The following is a 13,052-nucleotide window of genomic DNA, read 5'->3' as shown; positions in this document are numbered from 1 at the left end:
CCTTAACTCTCTTAAATTTTTTAGAGGGGGGGGAGGAGGAGGGCTTTGATCGTTGTGTGAAGCTGAACCACTAGTCATGAACACGGGCCAGGGCCTAAGCCGTTCCTTGCCACTCCGTGTCGTAAATGGCATATTGGCAAGTTTACGTTTCTCCTCAGATGATTTTAATTTCTTTTTTTCATCATTTTAGTGACCTTTGGCTTTTTGGATTTTACATGCCCTCTACTATGACATTAGGTATCGGCCTTGGCAGACGACGTTGATGGCATTTCATCGTCTATGTCATGACTAGTGGCAGCAGCTTCAGCATTAGGAGGAAGTGGTTCTTGATCTTTCCCTACTTTATCCTCCAAATTTTTGTACTCCATTATATGCAGCACAAGAGAGCGTACCCCTAAACCACACACACCCGGCAAAGGCTTTAAAAATTATATTCGGCACAGGACAGTACCACTGGACTGGAGTTATATAGCAGTACCACTGGACTTATACTGCAGGATCAGTGAACTTTGTTATATAGCAGTACCAATGGACTTATACTGCAGGATCAGTGAACTTTGTTATATAGCAGTACCAATGGACTTATACTGCAGGATCAGTGAACTTTGTTATATAGCAGTACCACTGGACTTATACTGCAGGATCAGTGAACTTTGTTATATAGCAGACTAGCAGTACCACTGGACCTATACTGCAGGATCAGTGAACTTTGTTATATAGCAGTACCAATAGACTTATACTGCAGGATCAGTGAACTTTGTTATATAGCAGTACCACTGGAATTATACTGCAGGATCAGTGAACTTTGTTATATAGCAGTACCAATGGACTTATACTGCAGGATCAGTGAACTTTGTTGTATAGCAGTACCACTGGACTTATACTGCAGGATCAGTGAACTTTGTTATATAGCAGTACCAATGGACTTATACTGCAGGATCAGTGAACTTTGTTATATAGCAGCACCACTGGACTTATACTGCAGGATCAGTGAACTTTGTTATATAGCAGTACCAATGGACTTATATTGCAGGATCAGTGAACTTTGTTATATAGCAGACTAGCAGTACCACTGGACTTATACTGCAGGATCAGTGAACTTTGTTATATAGCAGTACCAATGGACTTATACTGCAGGATCAGTGAACTTTGTTATATAGCAGTACCAATGGACTTATACTGCAGGGTCAGTGAACTTTGTTATATAGCAGTACCAATGGACTTATACTGCAGGATCAGTGAACTTTGTTATATAGCAGTACCAATGGACTTATACTGCAGGATCAGTGAACTTTGTTATATAGCAGTACCAATGGACTTATACTGCAGGATCAGTGAACTTTGTTATATAGCAGTACCACTGGACTTATACTGCAGGATCAGTGAACTTTGTTATATAGCAGTACCAATGGACTTATACTGCAGGATCAGTGAACTTTGTTGTATAGCAGTACCACTGGACTTATACTGCAGGATCAGTGAACTTTGTTATATAGCAGTACCAATGGACTTATACTGCAGGATCAGTGAACTTTGTTATATAGCAGCACCACTGGACTTATACTGCAGGATCAGTGAACTTTGTTATATAGCAGTACCAATGGACTTATATTGCAGGATCAGTGAACTTTGTTATATAGCAGACTAGCAGTACCACTGGACTTATACTGCAGGATCAGTGAACTTTGTTATATAGCAGTACCAATGGACTTATACTGCAGGATCAATGAACTTTGTTATATAGCAGTACCAATGGACTTATACTGCAGGGTCAGTGAACTTTGTTATATAGCAGTACCAATGGACTTATACTGCAGGATCAGTGAACTTTGTTATATAGCAGTACCAATGGACTTATACTGCAGGATCAGTGAACTTTGTTATATAGCAGTACCAATGGACTTATACTGCAGGATCAGTGAACTTTGTTATATAGCAGTACCACTGGACTTATACTGCAGGATCAGTGAACATTGTTATATAGCAGTACCACTGGACTTATACTGCAGGATCAGTGAACTTTGTTATATAGCAGTACCAATGGACTTATACTGCAGGATCAGTGAACTTTGTTATATAGCAGACTAGTAGTACCACTGGACTTATACTGCAGGATCAGTGAACTTTGTTATATAGCAGTACCCATGGACTTATACTGCAGGATCAGTGAACTGTGTTATATAGCAGTACCACTGGACTTATACTGCAGGATCAGTGAACTTTGTTATATAGCAGTACCACTGGACTTATACTGCAGGATCAGTGAACTTTGTTATATAGCAGTACCACTGGACTTATACTGCAGGATCAGTGAACTTTGTTATATAGCAGTACCACTGGACTTATACTGCAGGATCAGTGAACTGTGTTATATAGCAGTACCACTGGACTTATACTGCAGGATCAGTGAACTTTGTTATATAGCAGTACCAATGGACTTAAACTGCAGGATCAGTGAACTTTGTTATATAGCAGTACCACTGGACTTATTGGAGGAAACTGAGTAACAAGAATCGCTGGGGTTATGTGAAATACCCTACCTAGTAAAAACTGGGGAGCGATTCTTGATTGAAATAAGAGGCAATGAGGATAGGTGAAACAAAACGCTAACGCTTCTTGGCTTTTTCAAGGCAAAAGTCTGAAAGCTGTTTTCAATCCATGCTCCAATGCCCGAGTGAAGATTGCGACGGGCCTAATATTAATCCGGATCTCGCGAGATCCGACGCCGGGATTATGACGTTAATCCTCGTTTTCAGTTTTGCGATCGGCGGGAATACCCGAACAGTGCTCGGATTAGGCTCGGATCGGCACTGTTTGGGGGTGTTCGGATTGAGAGAATCCGAGCCCGCTCATCCCTAGATGTAAGTGTAAATTACTAGTGTTGACGGCTATGTATGTATGCTGAATGTTATATGTTTGCAGTCAGGACCAATTGGAAAAATGGATTTTGTATACAGTAGACATTAAGAACATCCTAATAAATGTATATTATGGAATAACATTTTTTTTTTATGTTTTGTCTGAAGACATGTATGTTGATGAATACGGGCCTATGTCCTCTCTGCTCTAACAGACAAGACACTGCAGGATATGTCCAATACATATGTGGAATATCAAGTAGCAAAAGCAAGCACAGAAAAAAAAAAATGAATGACTATATTATCAACAGGTGACATTAACAGAACTTTTTTTTTCCTGAGCGTACTTATACCCAGTAACGTATTTTGAGATTCACTTGGATTTGAATATGGGCGCACATACACTCAAGTTCCGTGCTCATTTTGAAAATGGCACTTGCGTTCGAAAATGAATCCGACCCAGTATTCTGAGTCGCACAGATCTTCTGCAACTCAGAATAGACACGTAATTGCATAATATTTTATCAGACATTTTACAACTGCACACATATGTACATGAAGTCCATTGTTTGTAACACTCATGCAATAAGATGTGAATGTCAGAAAGATTATAGTCACCACCAGCATAATTATTTGAGTGTTGCTTCCTCCTCTATTCATTCAAACCTGTTTATTGATTAACGTCTCGCTTTGCAGTTTTCCATGAACCAGTGGTGCATTTATGTTATTAGGTCGATCATTTGTCTTAAAGCTTTCACTAGGATGTCACTTGTACCTGTTTATGAGTTTTAGTCATTGTCCATAGATAATTTATTCATATGAAACAATATATACCCATATGTAAACATATGGGCAGTTATTGTAAGCCTTCAGCTGGTTCTCATCACTCCATATGAAACACTTGATCCTTTAACAGTCTGTTTATGTCTCTTATTGTCATAAGTATTTATGAGAACGTGATCAAAATGTTCTGTAATGTCTCATATTTCATGCAGATAAAGCACAGAACACATTGTGTTTGTTAGGAACACTGTATCCCAGCAACACCTAATCAATTTCCTTAATTAACAGAACTGTATGAAAGCTTATTAATGAAAATAATGAACTGGCTTCTGAATCGCTTAGAAAATGCTGTATGACCACAGCGCCTATATAGCTGTTTAACATAGATATGTCCTCAGGAAAAAGGGCTTGTTCACACATATTCAATGGCTATACACTAAAGGTTTTTCAGCCAACTAATGGGTCAGTCTACCAAAAAAACGACCATTCGGGCTACTATCGCATTAGTGTCTAAACTTGAACAATGAACGAATGCCGTTCCAAAGTACTGATCGTTGTTTCATTTGATTGTTCAGTGGAACTATAAATCTTGTTCCAAATGCCTTCTGGTCCTGCAGTGCATAGGAAATCACGACCAATTGTTCGACCAACTACCTACAGTTCCTCAAACATCAGTACTACAAAATGGTTTCCCTTTCAGAAGTTAATAGTAACTACTCCGACTCATATATATATATATATATATATATATATATATATATATATAGTTATCTGGACTGCAGCACCTTTTATGCTATTAAACTACTTCCCTTATCATCACCTGCCGCTGTTCCGCTTCCTTATATACCTGCCTCAAACTTTGCTCTTTGCAGATTGTCAATTGCTTGCTGCTTCTGGTCCCTGGCACTACTCTTGTGAATTGTGCCTGGTATTCTGCTGATTATCTGACTTCTGCGTGTTCCACCGTTTTGCACATTTGGCTGTGACCCGGACTCTGGCTTCTTTTTGACCTTGTTCCTGCTTACTCCCTAGTATATTGTGGACCTCCCAGCTTCTGAGGAGGTCCACAATATACTAGGACCCTCCCTTTGTCTGAATCTCCCATGAATCATTCAGTGCCTTGTGTCTCCTGGCTAAACACAAAATCTTGACACCTGTGGATCATCCTGTGCCTGATGGCTCCTTGCTAAACTTGGTAAATCAGTCTCCTTGAGCTTGCATCTCTTCTGTTACACCTGGCAATCCTGGTATCCAGTATCTCCAGCTCTCAAGCTATATCTGGTATATCCTGATATATGTATCTGCATTTAACAATTGACTACAGCTACTGAATACCTGTGAAATCTATGCTATAATAAAGACATTTTGTCTTTACTATCAATACTTTCCGCTGTATCTGTAATTGAAAATGTTCACAATATTGTGTGTGTGTGTGTGTGTGTGTGTGTGTGTGTGTATGTGTATATTGGTTGTTCATTGGTTGTTTGATCTAAACCCAGGTTATCTAGTAGGGTTTTTGGCAAACATATGTTTTAGCTTTTTTGGCATAAGGTATAATTTTTGTCCTGGGCCAAATAAGAAAACTTATGGGTAATATTAGTATCATTTAACTTATTGCTCCTATTAGATATCAATTTTTAATAATAGGATATAATTACAGTTATTGTGAAGTCAGGTTGATCACGCATATCATGTAGTGATTATGTTCTCCATATCTGGTATGTTATGACCAGATTTTAGTTTATTAGCATTGGATATTAATTTGATCAGCATGTAATTATGTGTATATGTTTTCATTATGTTAAGTATGTTATGTATTTGTATATTGTTATAATTGTTTTTAATGCCTCTATAGATGCTATATTTGAGTGTGTCTGACGCTATGGGAATTATACAATGAGAGTGATTACATTTCTTAAACACATAGGCTTTGTTAGGATGAGGAGAGGAAATATCCTGATATAGTATCATTCTCCCATTTGGGGGGCATATATATAGCTCCATCAGGTTTTCTATCCGCTTTGATCCGTTCAGTGTTTCTGTTGATATCTATAAAGTTATTTTGACGCATGCGCGGTGAGTGGCGGCAGCCGCGCATGCGCCAAGATGGCGTCTGGGCTCTATTTAAAGCCTGCAGTTTATCGGTACATACATCTGCTGTTTCTTGCTCCTGAGAAAGTCCCGTTTTACCGGGACGAAACGCGTTGAGCCTATCACCCTGCATCCATTTGCACTCCCTGATGTAAGTGCATATATTTATTTTTTATTAAAGCGCTATTGTAATATTTACACCTATCTCTTGTCATTATTGCTGCCAATGACTGAGACTGGAAAAGAGGGATCACACAACTTATGACCTAAAGAACTTATCTTATGTCAGTTTGGAGAGATTATCTGGTACGCAGTTTTTTATTTGCATATATTTTATATGGCTGATACACACGGGTGTCCTATATGTTACAACTGCTGACTCTTGGGCACTAGTGTGTTTTTTGCACGATAAGGAAGCCCTACAGGTGGTGTATACCTCACAGGTGGTGTGATTGCACATCCTGACAATACTACTCTATGTTGTGCTCTGTTTTTTGCATTGTCCATTACTTGAACAACTGGGAGGAACAATCTATGAAGATGACCATCACTCTCTGGCTAGACGACCTACCAATACCTCATGGTACGCATGTTATTACATCTATTCACGTTACATAAGTGATAATACACATTGAGGCGCCCCGCCTGTCTTCTGTTACAGTGTCTTCATTTTCCGGATTAACCATCTGGCTACAGGTCTCGTGGCTGCCGCTCACACTTGAGCTATCTTCATATCTGGAACTTTTCGATTTATTATACTGCACTATTGTGATTACATTGTGGTTGTAAGCGCCAGTGTATATCTGTTTGTTAGTTGTTCATATATATATATATATTTATATTGTGGCAAGAGCCCGCTACTGCAGAAGCACACGCGAACAACTTCTTCCTTTTTATGGTTCTTTATTGTCAGGATGGTAAATATTTCGACACCGTATACTTGCACAGCAATCATGGAGACCCTAAACGCTAACTATACATAGACCAGCTCTCTCTCAGGACCAGCCAGCTATCCCAGCGTTGGTCTCCCTGAACAAATGAAACAAACAAGCTTTTATACATGATGCTCCTCCCCCAGCCTTAGCTTGATGGGCAGGTGACACACCCACCTTCTCTTTAAAAGAAAACACCCATCACTGGCTCTTGTTTGCACAACCAGACACGCCCTGTCTGTTTGCTGAGAGGAAGGTATTCAGATCATGTAAGTTTAACCAAATTTAAACTATTGCTTTTCATACATAAATCTTCACTCTAGGTGCATTACTGCACAAATGTTTTACTCTACTTCCCTGCTTTCTCTGCATATTGCCAGCTAAATGCCTCCTTTTGTTACAATATATAGTGAAAAAGGGAGTAGTTTTTCAGAGAGTGCACCTAGTTCAAAGATATACAGGAGGAGGACATATGTGTGACAATATAATAGTATATGGCGGCGGTTCCCAAACTGTGCGCCACGGCTCCCAGGGGTGCCGCGGCGCTGTCACTGGGGTGCCGCGTGCCAGACATAAAAAAAAGAAAGAACACAGAAACTTACCAATCCGCCGGGCGCCGGGACCCAGCAGCCTCCTCTCTCCCGCAGCTGTCACTGAATATCGATGTCAGTAACAAGCTGCGGGAGAGAGGAGGCTGCTGGGTCCCGGCACCCGGCGGATTGGTAAGTTTCTGTGTTCTTTCTGTTTTTTATGGCTAGCGCGGGGCAGAGAAGGGGGGACAGAGAGCACAGGATGGGGATGGCGGGGCAGAGAAGGGGAGACAGAGAGCAGAGGATGGTGTCAGCGGGCAGAGAAGGGGGGACAGAGAGCAGAGGATGGTGACAGCGGGGCAGAGAAGGGGGGACAGAGAGCAGAGGATGGTGACAGCGGGGCAGAGAAGGGGGGACAGAGAGCAGAGGATGGTGACAGTGGGGCAGAGAAGGGGGGACAGAGAGCAGAGGATGGTGACAGCCGGGCAGAGAAGGGGGGACAGAGAGCAGAGGATGGGGACAGCGGGGCAGAGGATGGGGACAGCGGGGCAGAGGAGGTGGACAGAGAGCAGAGGATGGGGACAGAGAGCAGAGGATGGTGACAGCGGGGCAGAGGATGGGGACAGAGAGCAGAGGATGGGGACAGAAAGCAGAGGATGGGGACAGAGAGCAGAGGAGGGGGACAGAGTACAGAGGATGGGGACAGCGGGGCAGAGAAGGGGGGACAGAGAGCAGAGGAAGGGGACAGAGAGCAGAGGATGGGGACAGCGGAGCAGAGGAAGGGGACAGAGAGCAGAGGAGGGGGACAGAGAGCAAAGGAGGGGGACAGCGTGACAGATGGCAGAGGAGGGGACAGCGTGAGAGGGGCAGAGGAGGGGGACACAGAGTGAGAGAGGGCAGTGGAGGGGGACAGCGTGACAGAGGGCAGAGGAGGGGACAGCGTGAGAGAGGGCAGTGGAGGGGGGCAGCGTGAGAGAGGGCAGAGGAGGGGGGACAGTGTGACAGAGAGCAGAGGAGGGGGCAGTGTGTCTGGATGCAGAGGGGGCAGAGTGCCTGAGGGCAGAGTGTCTGGATGCAGAGGGGGCATTTTTGCATACAACTAAATAAGTATTTCTGTCCTGACCTAAATACTTATTACAATTTTTTGACCCAACTACTTCTAAAACAGGACTGCTCAATAATTATTTTGGAGGGGTGCCTTGAAAAAATTTGGAGACTCTAAGGGTGCCGCGAACTGCAAAAGTTTGGGAACCACTGTTATATGGTATTATTTAACTTACATATTTTGAGATAGGTTGCAGTGTCAGGATGAGAGCATAAATCTGATATGATGAAATAGAATAGTAAATGTCAGGGTCCAAATAAAATATTGCATTAATACATAGAAGTGAACTTAATTTTCAACTCAGATAAATGTTTGATCAAATGTTTTTAAAAAGGAAACAATTAGCCCAGTAGTAGGTAATTAGGTTGACCTGCTTATCTGCTTAAGATATGCAGATCAGACATCCATTATTTTGATCATGTATTCCACTTCCTAATTGGTTTCCTTTCAATAGGTAGTGTAAACACAAGGAACCACTAAATGTAAATGACAGAGCCATATGCTGAGGTAAGATCCTTGTAGACAAAGATAGCTTTTGAAGACTGCATATACAGGTATATAGAAATATGGGCTTCAAAGGAAAATATATTCATAGTTCATATTTTGGTAAAATTGGGTGCCACTCCATACCAATGAGCAGAAATCACACCAGGGTTGTGAATGACAGGTACTGGTGGTATCCGGGAACAGCTGTAATCACATATCTTTGGAAAAGGTATGTCACATTGTCATAATTCCATCATGTTTGGTATCTACATGTGCAGGAGATTATGACCGGTTTATTAAAGGGGAAGTTATATCTCTGGGATATATCTGTGAAGAATTACCCAAAGGTCAAATCTTTGGGAATATTTATGAGAAAACTATAGTAACACTCAGCGGACATCCCTGCCCCCTATTAGCATTAACGCTGCCCCTGTGAAGAATGTCCCATTTCATTTTGCTTAAAAAAACTGTGTTGAGGAGGGGCAAGTTGTCAGCTTCTTGGGGATCAATCTAATTGAAGGACTGCCCTTCTTTTCTGCCTGCCCCAGGCATACAGATTATTATACATAAGTGATGCTCTATACTTTCATCCCATTTGTTTTTATAACTGTTTGCAATTTTTTTCTTGTATGTCAAATCTTTATCTAATTGTTTTTTTATTCTCTGTAAGCATTGTACTTTTTGTATATTAAATCTAACAATTTAATAGTTCTGTCCTTATTGCTCTAAAACAAATTCATTGCCTGTTTAGAAGAGACAGATTGCTTGGCTGGATTAACTCTTTAGAAACCAGTGTGTGAAGGTTTAAATGTTTAGCTACCAGAGCACAGAGTGAGCGCAATTGGGTGATTAAAACATAGGCTTGCTACGGGCCTTAGACCTAGCTGGTGGCAGTTGTTGAGAGGTGTGAAGTGTGCGTATGTGTTGGGAAATGGACCAATAAAATCTGTAGCCTGAACGAGAGGTGAGTTTGAGGCTTAGGCTGGAATCCTGTGTGTTCCCTTACAGTAAGCTTCGCAGTCACAAGTGCGCAGAGGGCGGTTTGTGACCAATAAAGGGGTTCAGGAGCGGTTTCCTTACAAAATAGAGTTTATATATTGTATGACGGTTGTAATATATCATAAGATATCTAATCAGGGAGTAACTAGAGGGGCTAATCCCTGGCATGCAGTTATTCACTTCCACAGCTAACATCAGCTGACAGGGTGTGTCTGCAATGAGGCTAATCAGCAAGAGCACCTGATGTGGACTCCTCTATAAACACAAGGTGGGAGTGTCACCTGTCCATCAAGTTAGGGCTGTGACAGCAGTGTAAAGTATTGATGCCTGTGTTGTTCATTATATAACCATGATCAATGATCAATAATTTGTCTAGTAACTAGGGAGGTGGACTCCGTGAACATAGCATTAGAATCCTACAAAAGTGTGTGGAACTTTGTGCTGTAAGTTACTTTGCCATCCTGACAGTTAAAACAAAAAACAAAGCAAGATGTTGTTTGTGTGCGCATCACCAGAATGGTGCATATATATGTATATATATATATATATATATATATATATAAATATATATGCAGTGCTTTTTTGTAAGAAACTCACATCACGTAGTCAATCACTGTACACACACCTACACACGTCAGTTGTGTAACAAAACATAACTGTCACTGCCCGCAGTAAGCTCTCAGCATGACCAATCACAAGATGAGCGCCACAAGCAGAGCAGTACCATCACAACCAGCGCATGCATCGGACTGGACACACAAGCAGCCGCATGCACCGTTTTAATGATTTTTCCGCCGACCTGCTATGCTCGACTCAACTCAATTAAAGTGCACAACATCAAATGTTCAAAAGTTGTTTTTAAAACTTGGAAAATCCATTGAAAAAAGGTGCCGGAACTCAGTTCTGTGAGTTTTATGACAAAAAAAGCACTGTATTTATGTTTGTGTGTATATATATATATATATATATATATATATAATATATATATATATATATATATATATATATATATATATATATATATATATAATTATATATATATGGGGGAACAGTGGGTAGTAGAAGTCTCCTTGACATTAGCAGAGATTGCCTTTGCAAATATGGGGCTCCCATCCCCTTGAAGGGGGTGTGTCTACTACCTAACATGGTCTTGGTTTTACTGACCTCCTCTAATTCCTTAGAGGAGTTCTGGGAACTTCACACTGAAGTTTTTCTTGGGGCTCTTACCTTTTTCTGAAACTGATCCTAGCTTATTCGACTGCTTAAAATGTTAACCAGCCAAATATGTCTGCCAGATGTAGTCCAACCACACAGATCAATAGGCCATATGATTTCTGCTTGCTCGTTCTTATTTGTCTGTATAGTTTGCTGGTGTTATGCTACAGTAACGCTGGAGCTTTCAGTTTGCAGTGCCCAGGTTCTATGAAGGGAAAGGAGCAACTTGCTTAAATTTTAAAGTTTTAAAAGTCAACCTGCAAAATTCAGCGTGGGTCAGTATTGTATTCTAAAATGGCAAATGGTGCATATGGAAGGACTAGCTGTTGCGATTATAGATAATGTATTTATTTCCTGCATTGTCCAAAATGACTTAGGGGTATATTTACTAAAACTATGGGTTTGAAAAAGTGTAGATGTACCTATAGCAACCAATCAGATTCTACCTGTCATTTTGTAGAATGTACTAAATAAATAATAACTAGAATCAAATTGTTATCTTGGTTGCTTTAGACACTTGAAACATTTCAAATAGTTTTTTTTATGTTTATTCCTCAAGGATTGCGATGGTCCCATGGCAATAGATTTTGTATGAAATAGGTTAGCTAATGGTAATAATGAGAGGTATGTGTATCTAATGATGAGTACTAATGACAGTACAAGAGTGTAATGTCATGTTTTTCATACATGCCATTTTTATTTTCTAGAGAAACCACAGTAAGAAGCTTGTGTATTCCAGATTTCCCTGAGCCTGCAGAAATGTTCTGGAAGTACCTGGATCTATCTACCTTCCTTCTCCTTTACTTGTTGCCTCTCCTTATCATCACAATAACATATAGCCGACTGGCCAAGAAGCTGTGGATGAGAAATGCCATTGGTGACATCACCACAGAGCAGTACATTACACATCGCAAAAACAAGAAGAAAAGTATTAAGATGTTGGTTTTGGTAGTATTTGTGTTTGCAGTCTGTTGGTTTCCATTGAATTGTTATGTGGTTCTTATATCTAGCTTGGGCATCAAGACTAAAAATGCTCTTTACTTTGCACTGCACTGGTTTGCAATGAGCAGCACCTGCTATAACCCATTTATTTACTGTTGGCTAAATGAAAGCTTTCGATTGGAGCTAAAATCTCTGCTATACATGTGCAAGAAGGTTCCTCAGCCTCATGACAATGCCCTTCCACCTGTTATCATGCCTTACCGAGAAGCCTGGGTAGAACAGGCTAGCTACAAGCAAGATCCATCCTCTGAAAGCATTAGGTCCACAGTAAATGTGCAGACTATAAACACTGATCTCTAAATTATTCATAGTCATTGTTAAACAAAAAAGAATGTGCAAAATGTTGAATTTCTTAACATTCATTCATTCTGACTCCAAATATTACTAACATCTAATTAACTGCCTTTATAACCTCCAACTGGAAACAGAAATTGGAACCACAGCCAACATTATATGTTTGAGTACGGAAAATTGATGGATTGTTTTTACCTGCAACTTATGATATAAAACATATAAGCCATACTGTGACACTTATTTCAATTCCTAGGGTCAAGGGAAGTAAGTTGAAGTTCAGGAGCAAAGCATTTTCTAAAAAGTCTATATGGTTTTGTTAATGGGTTTTGTCATGGCTAAGGATTTATTGGAGAACTCATGTAAGCTTGTATCATATCTCTTTCCAGTGTACCTGTAAATGCTGTAGGACATTCATGTTTTGTAAACCATTTTGTACTGTTTATTGATCATCTGTATGATTGTGTGTACTTTTTTTTGCGGTATTTACTTAATCCCTTAAAGAACCTCTTACACCTCAAAGTGGCTTACTTCACTTATTACTAAATGCATTGGTTTTTTAGTCTTGCTTCACTATATTTTTGACCATGGAATTTTGTAAAAAGACTTGTTCATTTTCATTTCACTTGACTATTACACAAAACTGCTCTGTGGATACAAATGTATAGAATACATAAAGAAAAACTGAGCTGTGTTATACGTAATGACAACAAAACTAAGCAAATCTGCTTAGATTATACAAAGAAAAAATTAATAAATT

The 13,052-nt window shown here is 40.3% G+C and overlaps 1 protein-coding gene across 1 annotated transcript in view; it reads left to right on the top strand.

The window, feature by feature from the left end:
• LOC142100757 (G-protein coupled receptor 83-like) overlaps positions 1 to 12,814 on the top strand; it is a 53,588-nt gene extending 40,774 nt beyond the window's left edge. The window contains exon 4 of the mRNA XM_075184543.1: positions 11,707 to 12,814. Coding sequence (XP_075040644.1) covers positions 11,707 to 12,301 — 595 coding nt within the window. The 3' untranslated portion in view covers positions 12,302 to 12,814. The remainder of the gene's footprint in view (positions 1 to 11,706) is intronic.
• The last annotated feature ends 238 nt before the right edge of the window (positions 12,815 to 13,052 follow it).

Source organism: Mixophyes fleayi, chromosome 9, assembly GCF_038048845.1.
Source record: "Mixophyes fleayi isolate aMixFle1 chromosome 9, aMixFle1.hap1, whole genome shotgun sequence".
Taxonomy (NCBI): domain Eukaryota; kingdom Metazoa; phylum Chordata; class Amphibia; order Anura; family Limnodynastidae; genus Mixophyes; species Mixophyes fleayi.
The sequence above is the reverse complement of the archived record's forward strand: the minus strand, read 5'-3'. Positions and strand labels throughout refer to the sequence as shown.